This window comes from Micromys minutus (genome assembly GCF_963924665.1).
Source record: "Micromys minutus genome assembly, chromosome: 2".
Lineage (NCBI taxonomy): Eukaryota > Metazoa > Chordata > Mammalia > Rodentia > Muridae > Micromys > Micromys minutus.
In genome coordinates, this window is record NC_137971.1 from 18,833,097 (window position 1) to 18,859,505 (window position 26,409).

General features: G+C 47.5%; 1 protein-coding gene across 1 annotated transcript in view; it reads left to right on the plus strand.

Annotated features, from left to right (window-relative positions):
* RRP12 (ribosomal RNA processing 12 homolog) overlaps positions 1-20,976 on the plus strand; it is a 32,397-nt gene extending 11,421 nt beyond the window's left edge. The window contains exons 11-34 of the mRNA XM_080912396.1: positions 1,054-1,165; positions 1,340-1,437; positions 2,559-2,673; positions 3,940-4,082; positions 4,230-4,351; positions 6,226-6,290; positions 6,373-6,535; positions 6,883-7,037; positions 7,218-7,285; positions 7,699-7,792; positions 9,185-9,343; positions 9,450-9,530; positions 9,707-9,812; positions 10,017-10,124; positions 10,486-10,643; positions 11,794-11,885; positions 12,037-12,204; positions 12,319-12,488; positions 12,689-12,814; positions 14,440-14,489; positions 16,991-17,057; positions 18,018-18,085; positions 18,388-18,470; positions 20,545-20,976. Of these exons, the coding sequence (XP_080768522.1) occupies positions 1,054-1,165; positions 1,340-1,437; positions 2,559-2,673; positions 3,940-4,082; positions 4,230-4,351; positions 6,226-6,290; positions 6,373-6,535; positions 6,883-7,037; positions 7,218-7,285; positions 7,699-7,792; positions 9,185-9,343; positions 9,450-9,530; positions 9,707-9,812; positions 10,017-10,124; positions 10,486-10,643; positions 11,794-11,885; positions 12,037-12,204; positions 12,319-12,488; positions 12,689-12,814; positions 14,440-14,489; positions 16,991-17,057; positions 18,018-18,085; positions 18,388-18,470; positions 20,545-20,647 (2,674 nt within the window). The 3' untranslated portion in view covers positions 20,648-20,976. The remainder of the gene's footprint in view (positions 1-1,053; positions 1,166-1,339; positions 1,438-2,558; positions 2,674-3,939; positions 4,083-4,229; positions 4,352-6,225; positions 6,291-6,372; positions 6,536-6,882; positions 7,038-7,217; positions 7,286-7,698; positions 7,793-9,184; positions 9,344-9,449; positions 9,531-9,706; positions 9,813-10,016; positions 10,125-10,485; positions 10,644-11,793; positions 11,886-12,036; positions 12,205-12,318; positions 12,489-12,688; positions 12,815-14,439; positions 14,490-16,990; positions 17,058-18,017; positions 18,086-18,387; positions 18,471-20,544) is intronic.
* The last annotated feature ends 5,433 nt before the right edge of the window (positions 20,977-26,409 follow it).

A 26,409-nucleotide genomic window follows, 5' to 3' on the forward strand; every position in this document is an offset into this window, starting at 1 on the left:
TCTCCTGAGTTCTGGGATTAAACACATGTGCCAACATGCCTGACCTGGCCTCCTTCAAGCTTCCTAACTTCTGGGATTACGATTGTGAGCCATCATGCGTAGTCTTGGTGTGATCTTATTTATTTTGATTTTAATGTAATTTTAGTGTGATGTATGTAGGTTCGTAAGTGTTGAGTTACTGGTACACTTGCCATAGTAAGCATGCTTGTGGTCCTAAGGAAACCTCAAGAGTCAGTTCTCACCACCTTTCTTGTTTGAGACATGGTCACTTTATTGTTTACTGTGGCATATGCCAGGCTTATTGGCCTCAAGTTGCCAGGGAGTCTTCTGTTTCCACCTCCTGTCTTGCTATAGATGTGCTCAGATCAGTACTGTGCTCAGCTCTGTGAGAGTTTGATGGATTCAGACAGAGACCCTCATGCTCAGGCTACAAGTAGCCTACTGAGCCACTCCACAGCCCAGGTGTTATTTAGAGAGAGAGGGGAGGGTGGTGTCTTCTTTACTGAAAAGGCCTCTAGAGATCACTCCTCAGACTTAGTGGCCAGGGTTGGCGGGGAGCCCCACCATGGAGCAGTCTTGCTGACCCTCAAGTGTGATGCTTTTTGTTTTTATGTTTTGGGTTTAGAATCACTCTCACTCTGCTCCACTGTGTGACCTCGTGTCAGTTTTGTCATCTACAGAATGGGAATTGGACTTAGTAATTGCTGCAAAGTTGGAGTGAAATTGTCTGTGTCAGTAGTTGGTGTGGAGTGTTATGAAAATGTTAACAGTTTTAATTATTTCGTTTGTATATTATGTGAAAAACTCTTGATTTGACTCTGGAAAATGTAAGGGGCAGGGAAGAAGGATGTATTAAGGAAGACAAGCTCTCATTCTGTGTGCTAAGCTACTTAAAGGCACTTTAAGTAAACTTCAAGGACAATGCTTTATTGAGATGGTCTTCCGAGGGGCCTGAGGGACCCTGCAGGCCAATAGATGTTTTCACCTGAGTTCTGGTGGCTCAGGTCTCTGAGACTCAGGGCCAGGTTCCACAGAATCTTTTTGTCTTGACAGGTTGCAGCGGGACCTGGGGCTAGGCCATCTTGCTCGGTTTTTTGGAACTGCAGTGACCTGTCTTCTTTCCCCTCATTCACAAGTGGTGGCAGCTGCTACCCAGACTCTGAAGGTATTTCTGCCTGCTGTTCTGTCTCCCAGGCCACCTTAGTTGCTCAACTTTGTACTGGGGGAGCTTCCCACAGTGGGAGACAGGCTTTTGGAACTGCGAAAAGCAGATGTCTGGGAGGGTGAGTGGGACTGGGGGTATGATCTTGGACTACACAGCCTGGACCTTTCTTTGTAGGAGATCCTGAAGGAGTGTGTGGCTCCACACATTGCTGATATCGGCTCTGTGACCTCTTCAGCCTCAGGTCCTCCGCAGTACATCGCTAAGATGTTCAGGTGAGAATATGGTGTCCCCACTATGCGGGTACAAAGGGGACCTTGTTGGAAGTTCGATATGATGACCTGAGCTCCATTTACTACTTTGGATAGTGTACCCAGTACCAGGTGATCCATAGAATTGGGTAAGTGCCAAACATGTGCCTTAGTGAGCAGCTCCTGCTAGTTGGGTGTGCTTTGTTTCAGAGGCACTTAGTAGAGGTACCATACTATGTGATGGAAGAGTGTGGCTTATGGAGTCCTTCCTCTGAGCTTCTGGACCCCGGAGCTGGCTCCAAATCCAGCTCTCTTGCTTGTAAACCCCAGGTATCTGGAGCAGTCTCCTCTACCTCTTGATGTTTGAGTCTTTAGTGGGAGAGCAGCACCAGGCATGTAGCGAGGCATTTAGGAAACAGGAAGTGCTGACCCTTGTGCTAGGAGACTAGGTATATTACTGGTCTGTTACTAGATTAGCCTGTTACTGCTGGGAAGGGAGGTCATCTCAATTGAAAAAGGCTCACCATAGAGTCTGCAGGGTTGTCCTCAACATCTGTGAGGAGCCATTCATAGACACGGCCACAGTGTGCTAAGAATCCCTGGGCTTGTTTGTTGTATCTGGTGACTGGTAGACAGGGACAGAACATGAGAAATCAGGAACTCTCGAGCAGTAAGACTCCTGACCTCAGCTGCCCCTCCACTGTTCCTTGTTGGCCCTTTCCACCTAAAGTCCCCAGGGCCTCAGACACTGTGGGGAAGATGGGACCAGCCAAGGTATATACAAGAAGGGCCTGAAAACTTTTCCTGTCTGCCCGGGCACCTGTTCCCAGTCACCCTCTCACTTCAGGTCAGGTAGAAAAAGCATGGGACAAGCATAGTGCCCAGCAGTGACTGGCAGGTGGTTCCATGTCTCTGAGCCTCGGTTTCCTCATCTGACAGTAGGACATATTACTACATCGTGTGTTTCTCTTCAGTCAGGAATATGGAACTAAAAGCATGAGCACTTTCTAAGCATTAGCTCTCCACTTTGACCTCCTCGGCCCCCTCCCCTTTACAAGCTAGTGGGGTCTGTGGCTCATAGTACCAGCTCCTGTTATATCCTGGGATGGTGGGACTATGGCCCTGACTGTTCTGTTCCTTGGCAGGGCAGTGGAAGAGGGCCTGACATACAAATTTCATGCGGCCTGGAGCTCTGTGCTGCAGCTACTGGGTGTCTTCTTTGAAGCTTGTGGAAAGCAGGCCCATCCTGTGATGAAGAAGGTGAGTTGAGAGCTCCTGGGGCCAGAGCACTGGTGGCACTTATGTTCTTGGTCTGAGGACTCCTAGCCATGAAGAACATGTCTACACTTTACGCTACCCCAATGTTGACACTGTCCACAGCAGGTGGCTGGTACCATGACTCCAGGTGACCAGTGTGGGAAAAGCAAGAAGGGTAGACGATAACTATCACACCAGCCCAATTACCTTGGTTGAAGTTGATTAGAGGTGCCCTGGCTCTTTTAATTTTTTTCAAATTATCTGTCTGCTTGTCTTTCTCCCTGCCTGCCTGCTCATCTGTCTGCCTGCTTGTCTGTCTGTCTGTCTGTCTTTGATGTGCATTGTGTTTTGTTTACATATATGATGTGTCAGATTCCCTAGAACATATATGTGTCTAGTGCCTTGGGAGATGAGGAAGGGGGTCTTAGATTCCTTGGAACTAAAACTACAGAATGTTGTGAGCCACCATGTTGGTACTGAGAACTAAACCCCAGCCCTCTGCAAGAGCAGCAGTGCTCTTACCTGCTGAGCCATTTCTCCAACCTCTCAAATTCTAATTCTCTAAATGCTGTGTAACTAGAGAGTATAGTGTTGATATTTTAAACAGCGTTAGGTCTCAGGTTTTCACCAGCCCAGAGTGAAATATCTAAGGACTGAGAATCTTGAGTAGATCCCAGGCTCTTGGGTCTTTCTCGTTGTTTCTTCTCATTGCTGTCTGCGTAGAAGGGCTATTCGGCTAGGTTGGGGTTAGAGGATTGGCAAACCAGGCAGGGCTATGAGAAGCGAGGCTGCTTGGTCCTGAGAGGAACTGGAGAGTGCTCCTCTCTCTCCTTAGTACAAGCTCATAGTTGGCTGCAGCCCAGCCTTGGTCACATCTTCCCATTCTTCAAGATAATTGGATTCTACATTTGTATGTGAAATTTTGTAGTTTTTCATGTTAAATAAAACAGAACCTGTTAGAGGTTCTGGACCGTAGGAAGGGATTGGAATATTGTTGAGTCACTCGGATCATTAGTATGTATCTCTGTGGGCTTCATCCGAGTCCAGAATCTGGCTCCATCCGTTGGAATGGAGCCTAGCCTGGTCTAGACCTTGGATCCCTTAACCACTAGAGAGTAAGGAGCCCTCTGATAAGTCAGCTACCATTCCCTGGTCAGCATAGCATTTTGTTGTTTCTAGGATGCTGCAGCTTGATTGCAGACCATGCTAGGCACTTGCTCTGCTGCAATGGCCCTGCCATCACATTTCCGTACCCTCTCATTGTTCCAGTGCCTCCAGTCCCTGTGTGACCTGCGTCTCTCCCCTCACTTCCCCCACACAACTGCCCTAGACCAGGCTGTGGGGGCTGCAGTGACCAGCATGGGACCTGAGGTGGTGTTGCAGGCCGTGCCTTTGGAAATCGATGGCTCTGAGTAAGTGTGACCCTGTTTGTCTTCAGAAGCCCAGGAGATGCATGCAGCTTGCTCTATTCCAGGAAGGGTGTTCACCGAATGTTCTACACAAAGGGACCTTTAGTCTGGTTCTGTCACCTCTTCTCACTGAGCCCTTCTTAACCACAGGGAGACTCTGGATTTCCCACGGAGCTGGCTGCTGCCTGTCATCCGGGATCATGTTCGGGAAACACGACTTGGTTTTTTCACCACATATTTCTTGCCCTTGGCCACCACTCTTAAGAGAAAAGGTATGGAGCCCTTGGCTGCGTGCGGTCTGAGTCCCCTCCCCACATCTAGGAGTCCCAGTTGAACAGGTCAGAAAGACGGAATACGGCGTACACATTTGGCAGCACTCCTCTGAGAAGCGTGGAACTGGCCAGCAAGGGCTCCCTAGGGAGCCTCTACCCTCTGGGTCTTGTTCTTCTTGAATCAAAGAGTTTAGCTCTTCTCTGTCACGGTAGCCCTTTAGGAGATATTTATTTTTAATTTTCTGGTTTATATGTCTGACAACTGTATCCTAAGGTTTTGTGTTACAGGTTCAGTCAACTACAGAGACGAGTCCCTAACAACACTATTATATAGCAGTTCTTCACAGTGTGTTTGATAACCATTTGGAATTTCATTTCTATGGGGGTCCTACAGCCAGTCCCTCATGGATACTGAGGAAACACTCTATAGACATTGATGAACCTACAGATGAATTTACATGTCTGTGTTTATGTATATGGGTTCAAATTCCTGGATCTGCCTGTCCCTCCTCCTGAGTGTTAAGACTTACCACCATGCCCTGATATATCTTTGGCTTGCCAGCAACGAGGTTTTTAGGGATATTAAAATGATTATTGCCAGGAGGTAGTGGCACACGTCCTTAATCCCAGTACTCAGGAGGCAGAGGCAGGTGGAGCTCTGTGAGTTCGAGGACAGCCTGGTCTACAGAGTAAGATCCAGGACAGCCAGGGCTACACAAAGAAATCCTGTCTTAAAAAAAAAAAAAAGTTTATTGATAATTTATTTCCTAATGGCATTTTGTTTTGTTGAGATCAGGTTTCATGTGGCCCATGTTGGCTTCACCCAAGATAATTCTACTGCTTCAGCCTGAGTCCTGGGGTTGCAGCCATTAGTCCCTCTGCCTAGTCCAGTGCTCAGCTCTCCTGTATTTTTTCAGTCACTCTTAAATCTTAAAAAAATTAAAAGAAAAAAAGAATATACAGGAAGCATTTAAACAGAAAAGTAAAAAGCACCCAGAGAGAAACATACATTTTTTTTCTTTTTTTAAAGATTTATTTATCTCATGAGAGTATATATTTTCAGACACACCAGAAGAGGCATCAGATCCATTACAGATGGTTGTGAGCCACCATGTGGTTGCTGGGACTTGAACACAGGAAGAGCAGTCGGTGCTCTTAACTGCTGAGCCATCTCTCCGGCCCCAAGAATTATTCTAAAACATCACTGTAGTTTTCTTTTCCCAAGTATTTTACTAAATTGGAATGATAACTCACATGTCAGTAGTTTTACTTAAAACCTTTTTTTAGGGTTAAGGATGTGACTCAGTGTTAAGGTGTGAGTTGGGTTTGTGTGAGACTCTTGAGTTCAGTCCTCAGAACTGCAAAATAGGTTTTTTCCTTGTTAATAAAAAACTGTCAGCTGTGCATTAGTGGTTCATGCTTTTAATCCCAGCACCCAAGAGACAGAAGCAGGTGTTTTACAGAGTGAGTTCCAGGTCAGTCAGGGAGGGCTACATAGAGAAACCCTATCTTGAAAAACCAGGAAGAGCGTTCTCCTTATTGACAAGTAACTAAATGGGACTCGTCCGCATATCTGTGAGCACTGGGATGTTGGTTTGATTTCTTGCAACTGGGTCTCATTGAGTTGGATAAGTAGTTGAAGATGACCTTGGATTCCTGAGCCTCCTCAGTGCTAGGATCATAGGTGTCAACTGTAATGCTTGCATTCATGAATTTGTTTTCATTATTAGAATAATCAGTGTTACTATTAATTTTTGTATGGGGGTACTACCTATATTTGTATCCTTATTGTAGGGCTTTTGGTTTTAGTAAAATGAGGCCATTTGGCCAAGAGGATTTCTTGGGTCACACCATGTCTTTGTCACACCCTCCAGCAATGGACCTGGCTCAGGCAGGCAGCACAGTGGAGTCGAAGATTTATGATACACTTCAGTGGCAGGTGAGGGTCACCTGGGGAAGAAAGAGGGAAGGAGCATGCAGGGTACAAGTCACGTTTTAATTTCCAAATTCCTCCCTTCCAGATCTGGACCCTCCTGCCTGGCTTCTGTACAAGACCCACAGATGTGGCTGCCTCCTTCAAGGGTCTGGCACGGACTCTGGGCACAGCTATTAATGAACGCCCAGACCTGAGGGTCACTGTGTGCCAGGCCCTACGCACCCTCATCACCAAGGGCTGTGAAGCAGGTAAATATGGAGGCTACTGAGAAGATGATGGGGTGCTGGCCTGCTGTGGATCTGTGGGTCACGCTGCTAGGCGGCTGTCTGTAGTGTTATATTGCTGCTGTTGGACTCCAGGAGGTTAGCACTAGCCTTGGCCTCATACCTCTCACTGAGGTGTGAGGGCTCCTGTAGACTGCAGTCAGTGTTGAATCTGGAGGCTTCTTGTTCTGTGTGCCCAAGCTTCAGCCTCTCCTGGCAGAAGGTCCATTCTTGCAGCTTTTTAATCCTGCCACAGGGTCTTTTAAAAGGATGTGACCACTAAGTTACTATTAGCTCTGTCCCTTCCATGCAAACTTGGGTCCTCTTGCCAGAGGCTGATCGTGCTGAAGTGAGCCGCTTTGCCAAGAACTTCCTGCCAATCCTCTTCAACCTGTACGGGCAGCCTGTTGCAGCCGGAGAGGCGGCAGCCCCTCGCCGTGCTGTGCTGGAGACCATCAAAACTTACCTCACCATAACTGAGTCTCAGGTGAGTGCTCCTGACGGAAGGGGTGCTGTTGGCTGTCGGAAAGGTCAAGATCCCACCTCCAAGCACTGGAGAACAGGGCATTTCACACCGCAGTTGTGGCTGGGCCTGGGGACCTCAACCATGGGGAACTCAGGAACCTGCTGCTATTCTTACTCTTTCTCTCTCCATTGGGGCTGTCAGTTGGTGAACGGCTTCCTGGAAAAAGCCACTGAGAAGGTTCTCGATTCTGCCAGCTCTGATTTCACCAGGTAAAGTGTTTTGGGTATCCTCACTTGAGCTTGGTAGCCAGAGGGTACCTAGCAGAGCCTTTGGGTTCACTCTAGAAGTCTTGAGATAGCAAATGTCATAGCTGTTCGGAGAGGTCTGATTAGTTCATTATTACTGAAGAATGGAAAGAGCATGGATTCTAAAGATAAATGGGTTCAATCCCAACTCCACCTGCTACACACTCTGCATAGCAGGTGTGATAACAGTCCCTGCAACATGGCTGAGGATAGAGGGCTAGCTGTGTAAAACACCTGGTGCTCTGAGTGCTCCCTGAGTACCACACTAACTTGCTTACTTACCATTTGCTAATGCCTTGGAGGCCCTGGGCCCAACTCTAAGTGAAAAAAGCTGCTCTTTAGTTCTTTAAGCCCCTTCCTGTTTCTCACTCTGGCAGATTGTCTGTCCTGGACCTGGTTGTGGCTTTGGCTCCTTACGCGGATGAAGCTGCCATCAGTAAGCTGTACTCTACCATCCGGCCCTACCTTGAGGTGTGTCCTCCTTATCCTCAACCTCGCTACCTGCTCAGATCCTGCCCTGGCTACTCCCACAGTGGCTTCCCTGAGGGTCCTTCCCTGCCTATCTGTCACTAAGATGTCCGGCTGCTCTAGCCTGTACTAAGGCCACACTCCTTTCCTGTTGCCATCTAGGCCTACCCCAGCCTTCAGCCCTCCCAGCCTGCCTTCTTCCTTCCACCTGTGACCAACTGTAGCCTTATCAGACTGCTTTGTTGTTGTGTTGAGATAGATGCCCATGTATCTCAACTTTGTACTTAGGAAAGCTGGCCTAGAACGCCTCCTCCTGCTGCCTTTGTCTCCTGAGTGCTGTGGTTACAGGTTTACACCTCCATACCTAGTCTTTATTACGCAGTTAGAGTCCTAGATAAGTCCTTTATTTTTATCTCTTTGAAAGTATCGTTTTATTTATTATTTATGTTATGATGAGGGTGGTGAAAGCCTTGTATAATTCTCTCCTGCCTCATGTGGGTTCCAAGGATCTAACTAAGGCTATCATGCTTGCATCATCAGGCAATGAGCATGGTATCCTGCTGAGCCACTTTACTGATGCATTTTGTTTTCTCTTTTTCTATCCTTTCTTTTTTCCCCCCTGGATGGACCCAGGTTCTCCTCATGGATGCTAGGCATGCTCTCTGAGCCACACCCCCAAGGTCTTGTGTAGAACTGGCCTGCCTTGCCTTTGCTCATGCTGGCCCTGTCTAAAATGCTCACAGTGTGACTTACAGTGTGCAGCGTTCAGCCCAGTAGCACCCTCCTGAGGACCAGGTCTTCTGTTCCCTACCAGATTACATAGCAGCTAGAGGAATAATGTGCAGGTGGACACAGATGTCCAGGAAAGGCTGGGATGAGCTGGGAGGGTACTGGGAATTTCTTCAGAACTGCATGGAGTCGGGGTAGAGAGGAGAACGCTCTAGTCAGAGTGCCAGAAATATTCTGATGCCACCAGCTCAGGCTTGAGTATCTGTTATTTATTACTTTTATTTGTTTAGATTTGTTTCTATTTTATGTGTATGCTTTGCCTGCATTATGTGCCTGGTGTCACATAGATGAGAAGAGGGCAGCAGTTCCCCTGAAGGTTGTGACTTGAAAGTGGAGTTACAGTTGCAAGGTGACAAGTGGGTGCTGAGAACCGAACTGAGCCCTTTGAAAGAACAAGGGCCTTGAACCATCGAGCCCTCGCCTCAGCCCCTTGTCTGTTATTTAGTGGTAGTAAGAATGGCTCAGAAAACCAGTCTGGCTTTGTCCCTGAAACAATGGCTCTTGTTTCCAGACCAGCTTCTCTGAATCCTCTCTAGTAGATTGGGAATGTCACAGGATGGAGTGGAATCCAGACCCCTGCCTTATCATCTCATTTGCCCCTTTCAGAGCAAGGTCCATGGGGTACAGAAGAAGGCCTACCGGGTTCTGGAGGAGGTGTGTGCCAGTTCTCAGGGCCCTGCGGCCCACTTTGTTCAAAGCCACCTGGATGACCTGAAAAAGACTCTGCTGGACTCACTTCGGAGTACATCCTCACCTGCTAAAAGGGTGAGGGCTCTAGGCTGCCAAGTCTGCAAGGGAGGAAGGGTGTCAACAGGCATACCCAGGGGTTGGGGTCATACTGGAGGATTCCATTGTTGCCATGTGCCCACAGCCCCGTTTGAAGTGCCTCATACACATTGTAAAAAAGCTGTCGCCTGAGCACGAGGAGTTCATCACTGCCCTCATCCCAGAGGTGAGGGGCTGAGGGGAGGATGTGTGTTTTGTGGTTTCCAAGAGGTGGTTGTGAAATGAGAGCTGTAACTAACAGTGCTGAGCACGTGCTCCATTCCCTGCCTAGTGAGTGTGGGCATGTGTAGCTCACCCAGGCTGCGCCCTCAGTAGCATGTCCTAACAAGGCTGTTTGGCCAGGTGATCCTGTGCACCAAGGAGGTGTCAGTGGGTGCAAGAAAGAATGCGTTCACCCTGCTGGTGGAGATGGGCCATGCGTTCCTGCGATTTGGCTCCAGCCAAGAAGGTGAGACTTGGATGGAAGCTGGGGTGGACAAATTGCTTTCATTCAGGCTGAGAGAAGAATCGTAAAGCCACTGGTCATAGGGAAAAGTGAAGGGACTCTGTGTCCTGTTCTGGTTGTGGTTTTGAATGGACTGCTGCTGTAGGCCTATAGTGCCTGTCCCTGAGGACCCTGTCTTCTAGTAACTGTCCCATTCTCTGTCCTCAGAGGCTCTGCAGCGATACCTTGTCCTGATCTATCCTGGCCTTCTGGGAGCGGTCACCACAGTCAGTTGTAGCATTTTGGCTTTGACACACCTCTTGTTTGAGTTCAAAGGTAAGTATGTACCTGAAGGCCTTGGGTGTTGTCAGGGTAACGAGGAATCCATCCCTTTCTGCTTTTCAGTCTCTTCCCACAAAGTTCTCCCTCTGTCCTTACACTTGTACAACCCAGCAGCTCTAGGGCCCCAGTGTCCTAGGACTTTTGTCAGATGGGTCAGAAAGAGGGTTTGGCCAATCGTCTTGGTTCTGGTCTCTCCTCTTACCAACTACATAAAACTTTGAGCAGCTTTATTAAACTCTTAGAACCTCTGCTAATCTCTAAGAAGGACCCACAGAAAGGCCCTAATAACATCCGACCCGTGGGTAGGTCTTGGGTTTGAGGGGTTCTGGTATCTGACAGCAGCTCATGTGCACAGGGCTGATGGGGACAAGCACAGTGGAGCAGCTCCTGGAGAATGTGTGCCTGCTGCTGGCCTCTCGAACCCGTGATGTGGTCAAATCTGCACTGGGCTTCATCAAGGTGGCCGTGGTGGTCATGGACGTGGTGCACCTTGCCAAGCATGTGCAGCTAGTGGTGAGTCTCACTTTCTTGAATGGTGTGGTGCCTGAGGTGCAAGGCTCAATTCCTTGGGACTCTGGTCAAATCAGTTCAGAATGTTCTCACTTCTGCTTTGAGCAGCAGAAGAACATTAAGGAGCCCTGTAGGGGCTTGTAGGAGAGTGCTGACTGACAAAGAAGGCACAATGCCTATAATGTCTCATTACCTTATGTCCCCTCCACAGAAGCTAGACCAAAGACCAATGGACAGGGCTTCTCCCATATTGTAAGACAGACAAGCAGGCCAGGTACTTATTGTCAAGGTCTAGTCTCAAGACTCAGACTGTGCTCTTTGTAGGGTCACTCTTCCCATCCTTGTCAGGGCACAGAGGATCTGAAAAGTCCCTGGGGGTTGGGTCTCTGGACTTCTGACCCATGTTTCCTGCAAGCTGGAATATTTGCTAACGTTTTTTTTTTTTCCACTTCCAGCTGGTTGAGTCACATGGCTCTTCAGATCTCTCTTGCATATCTTTTCTGAGTCAAACCTTAGCTTCAAGGAGGGAAGCAGGGATAGATGTTCTCTAGAAGCCTTTAGCCTAACTGGGAGCCAAAGGTTTAAGATATGGCTGGAGTGGAGATCTGTTATATCTCCTTATATTTAGAACTTACTGAATCCCATTAAAGGACATGTGGGGACCTTGTCCTCTGGCCCCACTGGAGACCGTACTGACTTCTACCCACATGTGTCACCCATAGGAGGCTGGATGAGCATACTTGTGTGATAGAAAGGCTTCAGGATGCTGGGTAGTATCTGGCAAAGTAGAATGAGTGGGTTAAGTGGTATATTTATGGCCACTTGGCAATTAGGTGAGCCTGTGTTGGTATTGGTATCTGTCCCATTGAGTTGCTGTAAAAGAACCATTGTCGAACATATGGAGAGTATTTAGTTGTCACCTTGGAAGGATAATCACAGCTGTATGCAGTATGAAAGAAGACATAGAGGAAAGATGGGATTCCAGAGTTAGGAAATGTAGTTAAGCCAAGGAAGGGGTGGCTTGAGAACAGAGCAGCCAGACCTTCCTCTTAGCTAGGCCCAGTTGTGCTGTACACTGGTCTGCACAGCAAGCAAAGATGGGCAGGACGAAGGCACCATGCTCCCTCTGACACCCTGGTGCTCTGTCTGCTAGATGGAAGCCATTGGCAAGTTGTCAGATGACATGCGACGGCACTTCCGCATGAAGCTTCGGAACCTGTTCATCAAGTTCATCCGCAAGTTTGGGTCTGTGTGCTTGAATGGGGTAGGGTTGGATGGGATTCTTGGTCTCTTAGGGACCATAAGGAAGGTTACTGGTTTCTGAACAAACAGCTCCTGCCCCTGAGGAGGAATCCCTGGCTAGTACCTCTAGACAACCCTCCTCTGTTCCACTCAGATTCGAGCTGGTGAAGGGTCTGCTGCCTGCAGAATACCACAAAGTTCTGATAAACATCAGAAAAGCTGAGACCCGAGCCAAGAAGCATCGTGCCCTGAGCCAGGCTGCTGTGGAGGAGGAGGAAGAGAAGGACGAGGAAGAGGAGCCCGTCCAGAGCAAAGGTGACAGGTAAGACAGTGGTACACCCCAAGGCCTTAGTCTACCCCCACCCAAAACCCGTTCTAGCAATGCCTTAGGTCCCCCGTCCCAGGAGTGCATTAATGTTAGACTTCTCTAATTTAGCATTGAGGAGATTTTGGCTGACTCTGAAGATGAAGATGAGGAAGAAGAAAGAGGCCAGGGCAAGGAGCAGCGGAAGCTGGCACGACAGAGGAGCCGGGCATGGCTGAAGGAAGGTGGTGGCGATGAGCCCCTCAACTTCTTGGATCCCAAGGTGGCCCATCGAGTTCTTGGTGAGCAAAAAGCAGCTGACCTAGGAACCCAGAGTATACTTGGGTCTTTGCTGGGTTCAGGGGTGATAGGCAGGGCTTGGCTTCTGTGGATTAACTGTGGGCAAGGGCTAAAAGTCCCCTAGTTGGGGGGACTCTGAGGGAGGAAGGTATGAGTTGGATAGGACTAATCTTTCTCATCTCATGACAAACTACTTTACTAGCCACCCAGCCTGGGCCCGGGCGGGGCAAGAAAAAGGACCATGGCTTCAAGTTGAGTGCTGATGGCCGGCTGATCATCAGGGAGGAAGAAGATGGAGACAAGGTGGAGGAAGACGATGTCACTAAAGGTAGGGGGTTTCCACAGAGAAGCAGTTGGTGTGGCAGCTGGAGCTAGGGCTCTGCTGGCTTGATACTCATTTATTCACTGGAGGGCTCTTAGCTATTCACACAGTGATCATTTACTGAGGAAGCATAGAAACAAATCTGAGAAGCTTCCACACAAGGCCACCCCTGAACATTCTGGCTCCTCAGATTTCCTGAGCACAATAAACATAGTTTTATTTCATATATTTTCTATACTTATTTATTAATTTACCTATGATTTTTGTTGTTGTTTTTTCTTGTTTGTTTGTTTTGTTTTTTGAGACAGGGTTCCTTTGTATAGCCCTAGCTATCTTGGAACTCTAACGTAGGCTGGCCTTGAACTCAGAGATCTTCCTGCTTCTGTCTCCTGAGTGCTGGGATTGTAAGCATGTATCACCACTGCCCAGCTTCCCGTAACTTTTTATGGTGTAAGCATCTCTTCTGCTTCTTTTTCCTTATTCTTTTTCCACTGTTCAGTTCAGTTTGGTTTGGTTTTTAATGGAAACCATCTGAGTCCTAAGCTGATTTAGAGACAGGTAGAGCCAGCCTGTGAGACACTTATAATTCCTAACCTTTGTGTTGTACTGTTGTCCCCTCAGGCGGGACCTCTTAACACATTTGGTCTCTCCAGATCCCTCTTCTCACACCATCAGTGAGATAGAAAACACCCACATCTTTCAAAAGTGCCAGCCTTGCCAAACACAGTGGTCCACTCAGTAACGTAGCCTTGCCTGGAATGCGGGAAGCAATGCATTCTCTTCCCAGTACTGTGGGGCAAGTTTCTGGCTTCTGTGGCTCTCACTGCTGAGCTGTTGGTCTTTGATTCATCTGCTTTCCTGACTTCCTCACACAGGCTTCTTCGCCCCTCACTTATCAGGGTTTGTCTGCTGGCTCCTGCCCATACTTGATATAAAGGTGGCTTGTGCTGTCCCTTAGACTGTCTCTTTTCTGCTTGCCTCCCACCCTTTGTACTCCTCAGACTCCTGTAGACTTGATGCCGGCAGTTCCTGTGGCTGGGGAGCTCCTCTGCTCTTTAGGCTCCTACACTGTTCTTTGTGTTGTCTCTAGGGTCTCATCCTGCAAAAAACGTCCACATGTCAGTTGTCATTCTTCCATACGTCTCTAGTCATAGGCTGGCTTATTTTCTTGTGGTACTGGGGGCTGAACCTAGCACTTGGTACATACTAGGACAGTTCTCCACTGAGCCACGTTCCCAACCCCTACACATGCTGTCTTTATTGTCTTCTGGCCTTTGCTTTGCTTTGTTGGACTCTCTTCCTTCCAGAGGGTAGCTTCATACTTTTCTATTATTCCCACACTGCACCAGTAAACAGAGTGAGCAAAAAAAGCTTTTTGAGTAGGGGGGTGAAATTATCCTTTTGCTAAGTGAGGGCGTGTATGAGGTAGGCTGATTCTCTTAAGTCACTCACATCTTGGAGTGGAGGAGGGACAACAGTTTGGTTTCCCATGAAAAAAGACACAGGTCTGGAGAGGGCAGTTTTCTGAGACTGAAGTTAATAACTTGTCTTTTCTGCTAAAGAGAGGACATGAGATGAGGTTAGTTGGGGATGCCCAGATGCTCATGAGCCTGTCTACCCTCTGACTCCAGGGGAAGATGAAGAGATGACCGAAGTGATGGAGGATGCCAGTGTCAGAAGTGTGAGTAATGTGGCCTCATCCTGGCCCAGCGCTGCCCTGCCCCAATCCCTCTACACACACAGCATGCATCTACCCTTCTCTCTCAGTGTACAAGGTTACTGGGACAGTGGATGGGCATGTAAAGTGAATCAGTGTATAGAACAGGCATGTAATAAACTGTTCCATGTTGCCTTCTGGCAAGCCAGGCCCCAGGAGCTAATTTATTGTTAAGAACATATCAGAAGGTTGGAGAGGTGCCTCAGGGGTTAATAGTACTTCTCACTTTTGGAGATGCTGGCTTACAACTATCCATAATTTCAGTGCCAGGACATCTGATACCGTCTTCTAGCCTCAGTGGTCACCAGGCACACATGTGGAACACAAATGCACATGCAAACCAAACACATTCATTCATTCATATATAATGTGTCGAGAGTGCAGGGTGCTATTTGGAGACTAAATGACAGTGAAGAGTGAGGAGCAAGAAGCTTCTCGAGGCCCCGAGAATCCCGTGCGACCTGTGTTGCCCACCTGTGCGATGCCTCCCCTCCACAGGCCATTCCTGTGTGACCCAGCTCTGCTCACCAGGCTTTCCCTGGTCTGCATTCTACTCCTCCTGCTCTTGCTTCAGCCTCAGTCTCATCTCACTTGCTGGAAGGTGTGAATGAGCCTGTCACTGTACCCAGGCTCCCTGGGCTCCAGTCCAGGGTTCTGTGTAGAGAGCTTGATACTTGGTGGTGCTGACTGAGTCATTGCTGTTCTTTATCATTGTTCATATTCCCTGGACATTATCCTGGATTTTTCTGGAACCTTCATAGTGGTCTTGGTGGTCTCTTGGCAGCTGCCTCTTATTCCTGGCCATCAAGGACCGACCACAATCCTCTGTGATGGATCTCAGCTTAGAGATAGCAAGATCAGACATCTTCCCTTAAGACAACAAGAATGCATCAGTGGCTGAGTCCTACAAGTCAGTTCCTGTCACCAACATCCCAAAGTTCTATGTGGTAGTGCTGAGTTCTCCTGTGTACATGGTTCTGGGAGCATAAGATACTAGGGGCCAAGACATCCTTGGTGGAAGACCAGTTAGTAGGCTAGCCTTGGCTAATAAAGCTCAGCCATCATTCTCTGTTATACAGCCTAAGTCCCATGTCTCCAGTTTCTGGTCCTCATTAGATATCCACAGTTCTGTGCTATAGCCAGTGGACCTGGCATCCTTATTACTAGACACATGTTCAACCTGATTCCTTGGCTTGGCACTTCTAACCCTCACCTCACCTACGGACTCAGAAGGCTTCCAGGCTGGACTGATGTCACAGACTACAGGATAGGAACCAGCCTTGGGAGCTAGGTCACCCCTGGATAACCCACCTACACCCCTACCCATTGTGTAGTGTCTTGCTTGATTGCTAGTGCCTGAACCCAAATATTCCTCTGGGCTGCCCTGTGACAGGTCCTCTCCTCAACCCATGCATTTCTAATATTGGCACCAGGCTTGCAGAACATGCATATTACCGTGTGTTGTATCATAATTGTCCATGTGCCCCATTGACTTATGACTGCTCTGAAGGAGAAGTTGTCTTAGTTGGGGTGTTGTCTTAGTCAGGGTTTCTTTTCTTTCTTTCTTTTTTTTTTTTTTTTAATATATATGAATACACTGTGGCTGAATACAAGAAGGCATCAGATCCCATTACAGATGGTTGTGAGCCACCATGTGGTTGCTGGGAATTGAACTCAGGACCTCTGGAAGAGCAGTCAGTGCTCTTAACTGCTGAGACATCTCTCCAGCCCTGCCACTATTCCTTTTTTGAGCTACCTTTTAAAACTCAATTGTGGGGATGGGAAATTTGGCTTATAAGAACACTTAACCGCTGAGCCATCTCTCCAACCCTTAGTCAGGGTTTGTATTTCTGCACAAATCATCATGACCAAGAAGCAAGGTGGGAAGGAGTTTATTCAGGTTAAACTTCCACATTGCTGTTCATCACCAAAGGAAGGCAGGACTGGAACTCAAGCAGGTCAGGAAGCAGAAGCTGATGCACAGGCCATGGAGGGATGTTACTTACTGGCTTGCTTTCCCTGGCTTGCTCAGCCTGCTTTCTTATAGAACCCAGGTCTACTAGCCCAGGGATGGCACCACCCACAATGGGCTGGGCCCTCCCCCCCTTGATCATCAGTTGAGAACATGCCTTACAGCTGGATCTCATGGAGGCATTTCCTCAACTGAAGCTCCTTTCTCTGTGATAACTCCAGCTTGTGTCAGGTTGACACAAAACCAGCCAGTACAGGTGTGAAGAGGGAAATCCAGTTGTCAGAATACAGGGGAGAGCCCTGTCTCCTACCTCAACTGTGTTATGAGAGATCATCACTCTCTCTTTGTGGGCTTGCAGTTGGGGGTAAGAGCTCTGCAGAGGTCTTTGTCATCAAGGCCTTCCACTGCTCTGTCCCCACCCTACCCTGCCCTCATTAGTGGTGCGTCTTGGCCCTTTGCCCACTGCCTACCTGCTTGTTGCATCTTTCTATAGAAAAAGAAGCTTAAGCGGCAGAGGGAGGATGAGGAGGATGAGCTGGAGATCCCACCTCGGTACCAGGGTAAGGTATCCTTTCTTCCCTAGGGACACAAGTCCCCTTCCCCTGCATCAGGCTGGAGGTTATAGAGAGGAAGGCAGAACCATGAAGTTGCACTCAATTGACAACTCTACAGATTGGCTGACCAATCTGTTGTCAACCCGAGGGACAAGCCATCCTTCTGTGAGGCTTGTAAATAGCCCTTGTGAAATGTTAGCCTCTCTTGAATACCCTAAGATTAGACCCTGGTCAGAGGGTTCCTCTCCACATTGGAAGCAACAGGGTGGCTCCTCTGCTTCCTTCCTCCTGAGCAATACCACAGGGTTCTGCTCACAGTGCATCTGGAGATCCAGAGCTCCGGAGGCAGTCTGATCTGGTAGCAGTGTGTTCTCCAGACCCCATGTCACCGTAACCCTGCTGCAGGAACTATGGCTTCACTTATACCTTTGCATTCAGAGCCTGGCTCCCTCCTGCACTAAGATAATATTGAAGGTAAAAATCCTTATAATCCATGGGAAGAGAAGCCTGGGCTCAGGACATCTTGCCCAGCTGTTACTTAGCTGTGTGATCTTGTTCCGTTGCACTGCCTCTTAAGAAACTGAAGTTTCGAATCAGAGAGGCTTTCTGAGTTGGCATTGCAGGAGTCCATCTATGACAGAAGTGACACATTGACCCTGGGCAGGTTTCCTTTACCCAGTAAGGTCTAGTTCCCACCTACACGGTGGAGTAAATAGCTGCTTATGTGCCAGAGTGAGAACAGGGTGGGGCATGAGAATGTCTTGTCCCCAGGCAGGGCTTAGGAGTATGACTCTGGAGAATGAGGGTCATCGTGTCAGTGCCAAGTATATGTGTTCCCAGGAGGACTTTGGTCACTGCCTGCCAGGGTTCCTAGTCTTTTGTCCATCATCTTCCTAAAGGCCCTTGCCTCCCCACAGGAGACCACTGTGGCTCTGCCTGACTCATGGTCTCTCTGCTTCTCTCTAGCTGGAGGCTCTGGCATCCATCGCCCTGTGGCGAAGAAGTCTGCACCTGGATCTGAATACAAGGCCAAGGTGAGACCTGTGGGCAGAGGACAGTGAAGGGGTAAGATCTGTGCCTGTCACCATCCTAGGTCAATACTTTTTGGAGCCAGACCAGAAAAGAAAGGGGAACTAGGTTTGAAGTTGGAGGCCTTGACAATGACCTTTTAGAACCATAGAAGCTTGATGCCATCTGAATCAGAAAAGGAAGGGGAGAGAGAATGTAGACCTGGTTGAAGTCAGGGGCAGGGAAGGAACTCCACACTCTGGCTCACTCTAACTTGGACTTTTGCCTTTTGTTTGTTTTTGCCTTTGCTGTTTCTCTGGATGAGCAGAAGGCAAAGGGTGACGTGAAGAAGAAGGGCCGCCTGGATCCCTATGCTTACGTCCCACTCAACAGAAGCAAGCTCAACCGCAGGTAAGGCTGAACATAGGCTTCTCACGGGCAGGCTCCTTCTGGAGTACCTGTGCGTGTGCGTGCGTGCGTGCGTGCGTGCGTGCGTGCGTGCGTGCGTGCGTGTGTGTGTGAAGTCTAAAAGTCAGCCGTCAGTTGTCTTCTATTGATCTTCATGTTTTCTTGTTGAGATAGTTCTCCCTGAACTTGGAGCTCCCTGACTGTCTAACCTGTCTAACCTGGCAAATGTCAGTCTCCAGCATCCCCTGAGATTGCAGGCAAATGTCACTACATCTGGCTTTTTATATGGATGCTGAGAAGCCATCTCATACAGTAATCACTTTACCAGCCAAATACCACCCAGCCCTGTTTCATGTATGTATGTATGTGAAAGCCATGCGCGACTTGGTTTTCTTCTCTAAGGGATTAAAACCCAGGTTATCAAGCTGGAGATCCCACCTCGGTACCAGGGTAAGGTATTTACCTGCTGAGCCATTGTGCCAGCCCCTTATTTTTATTTTATTTATATTTATTCATTTGTTGGATTTTTTAAACAGGATCTCTCTCTTTATCTTTCTCCCCCTCTCTAGCACTGACTGTCCTGTAAGGTGCCTTGTAGACCAGGCTGGCTCTAAACCTAGAGATCCACCTGCTTCTGTCTCCCCGGTGCTGCTGTGCATCACCGCTACTGGGCTGTTTTCACTTTTAACATGTACAGTATTGTAGACTTGAACTGCTCTGTGTGTGTGTGTGTGTGTGTGTGTGTGTGTGTGTGTGTGTGTGTGTAGTATGTAGTGTGTCACAGAAAGAGAGAGACTATTTCATGGCCTCAATCTCACTATCTAGCCAAGGCTGTGTTTGAATAAGATCTTACTAGTTTTTTTAGTTTTTTTTAAAGGTTTATTTATATTTATTTAATGTATATGAGTGATCTATCTGCATGTACACCTGCATGCCAGCATCAGACCCCATTACATATGGTTGTAAGCCACCTGACTTAGAGGAACATTTGTTGCTCTTGCACAGGACCCAGGTTTGATTCCCATCACCCACATGGCAGCTCACAGCCTTTTATAATTCCAGGTCCTAGAGATCCGATGCCTTCTTCTGGCTTCTGCAGCACCAGACATACATACAGTATACATACACACATGCCAACAAAGCACTCTGACACATAAAATAATAAATATGAAATATACATATTTAAAAACCTAAAACCTAAATCCTCTTCTTGGAACCCTTTTCTCTCTTACAAGTCCCCTGTTCTTCCTTAAAGATAAGATTCCTGATCTTAGATCACATACAGATTCTGGAATGTATGCATTCTGCATAGTCACTGTATTTTTTGGTTGTTGTTGTTGTTGTTATTGTTGATGTTTTTGTTTTTTAAGAATTATTTGTTTTATGTATATGAGTACATTGTAGCTGTCTTCAGACACACCAGAAGAGGGTATTGGGTCCCATTACAGATGGTTGTGAGCCACCATGTGGTTGCTGGGAATTGAACTCAGGACCTCTGGAAGAGCAGTCAGTGCTTTTGATTGCTGAACTGTCTCTCCAGCTCCCATAGCCACTAGCTTTAGTTTTACATAATTTGTTTTTCTGATCTTCCTGTTGTTGGGAATTTATTTATTTCACTTTGATCATTGATTGGCGCCTTTTGGTATAGGTATGAGAACCACATGAGGTGTGTAGGAGTGCTTCCAAATGTCATGTTCCTAGGAAAATGAGTTCCAAATGGAAGTCACAGGGAGGTGTCTGCAGATGGGCCTTTGGCAGGAAGGATGGTTGGATAGAGTGAGCCCTAACCTTATCTGGAGGAGGGGCTCTCTTCGGGGAGGGGGGTAGTGTACGGTGACCAGGACAGGACATACAGGGTCTGCCTATTTCACCCTGGCTGTAGCAGGGGTGCTCATCATTTGACTGGTTGTTTTTCTCTTGAGACCAGGTTTCCTATGTAGGACCTCACACTGGACTTGCCATCCCCAGCCTTCCACCAGCTGGGGTCACAGTCTGTATCCATGTACCAGCACCATAAGGAGAGAGAACTACCTGTTCTCAACGAGACACAACCCTTTTGTTCTTTTTTTTTCTGCAGGAAAAAGGTGAAGCTACAGGGACAGTTTAAAGGTCTGGTCAAAGCTGCCCAGCGGGGATCCCACGTGGGACACAAACTCCGAAGAAAGGATCGTCGGTCCTGAATCCTTCTGGGGAGTGGAGCTGTCCTTTGCTGCAGTCCAAGACCCCTTCCTAGCTCCCATGATGTTTATTTAACACCAACTCCAGGTTGAGTCCTGCTGAACCTGGACAGAGAATGACTTATTGGAAGCAGGACTCAGTTCCGAGAGAGATGCCTAGGATTTTGGAAACTCCAAATGTCCTTTAGAAACATTGTCAACATCTAGGAGTGGAAACCTGACGTTGCTACCTCTGAGAAGGCCCTGTGAGGTGCTCTGCTTTCTGTCGAATGTGGCAGTGAGAACAGAGTGAGGACTATGGTCTGCATATGTAAGATCTGCTGTAACCACATGTGGAATAAATGTGTATGACCATGTATCAATCCTGAGAACAAGAGAGTCAATCTTTGCCCCTCCAGGGATAAGAACAGAGTGGCTTGACCCTTTCCTGTCCGACGCCCACAGTCTTAACCTGTGTCAGGAGAACTCCTGCAGTCAGAAAGTGGCATTAGGAGGTAGAAGGGGCAGTGAATACCCATGGCTGGTTGCTGGATCACGGGATCAAGCACCAGGGACCGGAACAGGCGGAGAACGTAGCTGACAGCTCTCAGAGCTGCATCTTAAGCTGCCCATGTTCATAAGCCTCTATCAGCATCTCTGTCCATTGCCTTAGCAGTTACTGAGCCTTTCCTGGCTCCAGCAGTCATTGAAGGAACCAAAGCAGAGAAGGTAGAGGAATGTGGCTTGCTGGCTCAGGTTGTTTTCTTATACCTCCCAGGACCAGGGGTGGTCCAGGCTCCGTCCTCCCTCATCAGTCAGTAACTAAGAACATGTCCCTACAGAGTGCAGGCTATTCCTCCCAGTGACCCAAGCTGTGTCAAGGAGACAGAAAACTGACCAGCACACCTATCTTCCCTCATTTTTTTTTCAGATCTAGCTGTGCTAGTAATTCCCACTGGCCCTTTGCTGTGCTCCAAGGTCACTTGACTCTTCAGCCCAGACGTGGAGGTCCCTGGTGCTGTCTCCGTATGGAGTATGCGGAGTATGCGTTGTCGTGATTAGTGAGCTCTGGCTCCTATCTTTTCTTGAGAGATAAGACCAACAAGTACACTTTTTCCCTCAAGGCAGGGTTTTTCTGTATAGCCCTGGCAGGCCTGCCTAGAACTCATGTTGTTGATCAGGCTGTCCTTGAACTCAATAGGTCTGTCAGCCTCTGCTTCCCAAGTGCTGAGATTAAAGGTGTGTGATGCTACCACACAGCTACCACATACATGTTCTTAAGGAGTTTCCGGTTTGGTTTAATTTCTTCGGCACTAATGATGCTTCTGGCAGATCCTGTACTGTTCTTGGTAGCCTGTCTCTCGATACTGTTTCTTTCACTCTCTGAGAGGACCCTTTCTGGACTCAGTGTCTTTCATGCTGGGGTATTTCCATTCGTGATCTTGGGCTGAGAACCTGAGAGGAAGGTTGCCAAGAGGTGGCACTGTTGACATGCCTCACAGAAATCTAGAGTGCTCTGGAGATGAAGGTACAAAGGTGGTCAAAAGATTTATTATGGATTTACAAAGGTTATCCACTCAGTTTCACATTTATCTCAGCCCAGGTCTTTCCTGGCTCCTCCTCCTCTCAGGAAATGGAACAATATCGAAATATAAATATGTAAATGGAAGCCTCGTCAAGGATAGGTCTGAGCCAATCAGTCAGGATTGATTCTTTACAAAGAAGCCTGAAGCCGGCCTGCTTATAATACATCTTCCGAGGAGCTCTGCCTCCTTTCAAGGAGGGTGGGGAAGATGCCCAGGAAGTCTGCATTAGTGAGGTGTGAGCTCTGTTCTTCGAGATGTAGACTTTGAAGTTTGGGCTTTGGTACAGGGGCATGTATTGGTCTTCTGCCCTAGGAACTCAGGTATTAAGGAAGAGGTGCAGTTTCTCTGTCCCCCAAGGGACATGTAATACAAGACCATGGCTGTGTTCCACATTCCATCACAGGGGTAGTAGAAAAGTAAGCTTCATCCAAGATCTGTGTTTACAACTTAGCTTCTTTGGTTTTTGTTGATATTGGAATCTTGAGTCATTTCTAGGCTTTCTCTTTTGTATCCATCTTCCGTTCATTCTCGTAAACTGAAGGAAGACTCCATACCCTGCCCCCGCCTCACGACATACTAACCCACAAAGGAGTGTGCTTGAGAATGCACCTACAGAGGCGGTACAGTCAAGTGACTGTCCTCAGTCAAGAATCAGGTTAGGCTGCTCTTATTTTCCTTATAATTGTGGCAAAGGCTTGGTAGTGACCATCCTGGTGGTTCACTGCTGGCAGACAGAGAGGCTGCCTTCACTACGTTAATAGTCTGTTTTACAGTCCAATCCGCCATGGAAAGCTTAGTTTGGTTTGCAGTGTGAGAAAATGTTGATTTTAGCATTCTAGTAGCCACTGTCTTCAGAGTTCCCCCACTTTCTTTCCCCCACTGTTTTTCTCTGTTGTGTTCTTTCAAAGAGAAATCCAAATGCAAATATATTTGGTATTTCATGGCGAAGGAATGATTCACATTTGGGAAACAACGGGGAAATGAAAGAAGTTTGAGTCTTTTAGAAACTCATGTGTAACAATTCAGAAGAAACTGAGTCCCAGGTTTTTCTTCAGTCCATTTGGCCTGCTTTCTTTTGACAGAAATATGCTCCTTGGTAGTGTTTGGGGACAGACGGACAGGGCGTGGTAGATGCACAGCTGTATCCCACCCCTGATGCTTGGTTTTGCTGTTTGTTTGAGACAAGTCCTCACTGTAATCCTGGCAGGTGTCTCCCAGGTGCTGGGTTACAGGTTATGGACCTGGCTGCTTTGTTGTTTTGAAAAATGAAGTCTCAAACCTAAACCAACCTCAAACTCACAATTCTCCTGCCTCAGAATTAAATCCTGGGGTTGCAGTCAAAGCACTACTTCCAGCTAAAATAAGTTGTTGGGTTTTTTTTTTGTTTGTTTTTTAAGATTTATTTGTTTATTGTATGTAAGTACACTGTAGCTGTCCTCAGACGCACCAGAAAAGGGCATCAGATCTCATTACAGATGGTTGTGAGCCACCATGTGGTTGCTGGGATTTGAACTCAGGACCTCTGGAAGAGCAACCAGTGCTCTTAACCACTGAGCAATCTCTCCAGCTCCCCCAGGTTTTTGTTTTTGTTCCTTTTTAAGATGTATGTGTATGAGTGGCTTGCTTGCATATGTGTGTGGCCAGTGCCTGTAGAGGTCAGAAGAAGGAGGCTTAAGATCCCTTGGAACTGAAGTTACAGATGGTTGTGAGTCACTGTGGATGCTGGGAACTGAACCTGGATCCTCTGCAAGAGCAACAAGTGCTCTTAACCTTCTAGCTCCAAAGAAACCATTTTTAAATATAAGCATATATTATGCATTTGCACTTGACATATAACCAAGTTTTTTTCCCTACCTAAGTAAATATTGCAGAGATGTTTCAGTGGCCCAGTTTGGAACATCTGCCCAGTAGACAAAGCTCAGTTTATTTATAAAGGCTTTTGGAGCCCTTAAGTATGCTGCCATTGGTTGCCCGGGCCACCACTTGATGCTACATTGTGCGTTATAGTTCGAAAATGGCATGATGAATGCTCTTTGTTCTATTTTTGATATACATTATTATGATCAGATAGATGACTGTATTCTAGAAAATAACCCTGATTTGGGACAATGTAAGCTGGTTTGCCGGTTCCTGAAATTACGCTTAATGTAGCTACTGTTATTAGAAACACTTACGAAGCTGTTAGCTGACAGCATGTCACTGAAGGCCGAGGCTGCACAGCAGAAGGTTGCTTCCTCTCACCCCATCCCACTGATTGCCATGGAAATGCTCAGTAGGTCCTCTTCAAGAACAAGTATTCTTAACCTCTACCACATCTCCAGCCCCCATTTGCTTTGTTGAGAAAGTCTCATTATGTAATGGCTGGCCTGGAATAAATAAATGGCCCAGGCTGGCCTTGAACTCATGGGGTCTTCCTGCTTCTGTTTCTCTGAGGGCTGGGATTAAAATCACCATACTGGGCAGTGGGTTGTCTGTTATTTTCCTTTCTATGGGGTCTCATGTATCTCAGGCTGGCCCAAAATTTGGTATATACCCAAGGATGACCTGAAATTTCTAATCCTCTTGTGGGGATTATAGCTGTTCTGTGAGGTGTTAGGTATCGAACCCAGGGTTTTGTTCATGCTAAGCAAGTTCTGTCAATTGAGCCACAAGCCCAGCCCTCTAGAACAGGCTGAGGTCAGTCACCATTGAAGTGATTAAGAAAATCCCCATAGGCTCCTAGATTTGATGCTTAGCTAGTGGTACTATTTGAAGGATTAGGAGGTGTGGCCTTGTTGGAGAAAGTGTGTCATTAAGAATTGCCTTAGCCACGGCTGTCTCTTCACGGCAACAGAACACTTACTAAGACCTAAAGTTGAACACGATGGCCCGTGCCTTTGATCCATCACTCTTGAGGCAGAGGCTGGCACGTTTCTGTGAGTGTGAAATAAGTGTGAGCTGCATAATGGGACCAGTCGTTCCTCCCTCCAAATAACAAGATCAAATAAGAATTGTAGCTTGGTGCTGTATTCTCATACCAGAGCTGGGTTTGTGTGGTCAGCTCTGCAAATCTCAAGTCAGAATTAAATAAGTTCAAGAGAAAAATCTGGGCTCAGGAGCAATTCTAGTCAAAAGTGTAATTTCTTTTTGATCTTTCTTGGTTTTGGGGAATGGGTTTCTCTTTGTAGTCCAGCTGTCCTAGAATTCATCCTGTAGACTACCTGGCAGGCTTTGAATTCACAGACAACTGCCTGCCTCTGTCTCCCAAGTGCTGGGATTAAAAGCATGTGCTACCACACCTAGCAAAAATGTAATTTATTAGTTTGTAATGAGAAATGTAGTGATCCAAGATGTAATGATTGGCCAGAGCATACTCTGCTTGGCATTATGTCAAAAACCAGTGGTTGAAGCAACTAAGAAACAGAGAAGGGACCCCATGAATGATAGGTAGGTAGAGTTGTCCTTGTGGTGAGACACACCTGCAGATTTTGGCCTATCCCCCACCCCAGCAGCCTGTTGGGAGCCAGCACCCACAGCAAGTGAGCAGGAAAGATCATGTGTGAACCAGACTGAGTCTGTTCTCTGCTGCAGCAAAGTGTTTCTGAGGTTTAATTAGGCTCCGGCTCCTTCACACATGGCATGCCTGGATCAGACTCCTAAGCCCAGCTCTTCTGGCTCTTGGGAAGGAGATAGTCAGCTGCTTGTGGGGCCTGGCCTGGTGCGGATAACTGATCTTTCATCCTGTAGGGTAATGTCCAGAGGGCAGCTTGGTTTTTCTATTTTTGTGATGTCACCCTGAAGACCTACAAGTACCCTTTAGACCTTATGGTTTAAAATCACAATTCCAAAGACCATGGGAAGCCCAGCCACCAGGCAGATGGATTTGTGAATGGATCCAGGAGTGCCCTATACTCTACAGCTCCTCTGCAGGCTGTGTGGAGCCTTGGAAGCCTTGCTTTTAACCAGAACTGATACTACAGTAGAGCTCTTGGACTTGAAGCCACAGAGCAAATAAGCTCGTAAAATGACAAGGGATGGCTATCATCCCGAACAGATTTCATACAACGTGTATATTGATTGTGTCACTGTACCATAATTCTTATCTAAATATGCCCTCTTAATCATCTCAACTGCAAGTACTGCTCCTGCCCTTTACAGGGAGGTGGGGTGCACCCAAAGCATACACCATAATCAGTAAGTGGTGACTCTGACATCTGGCAT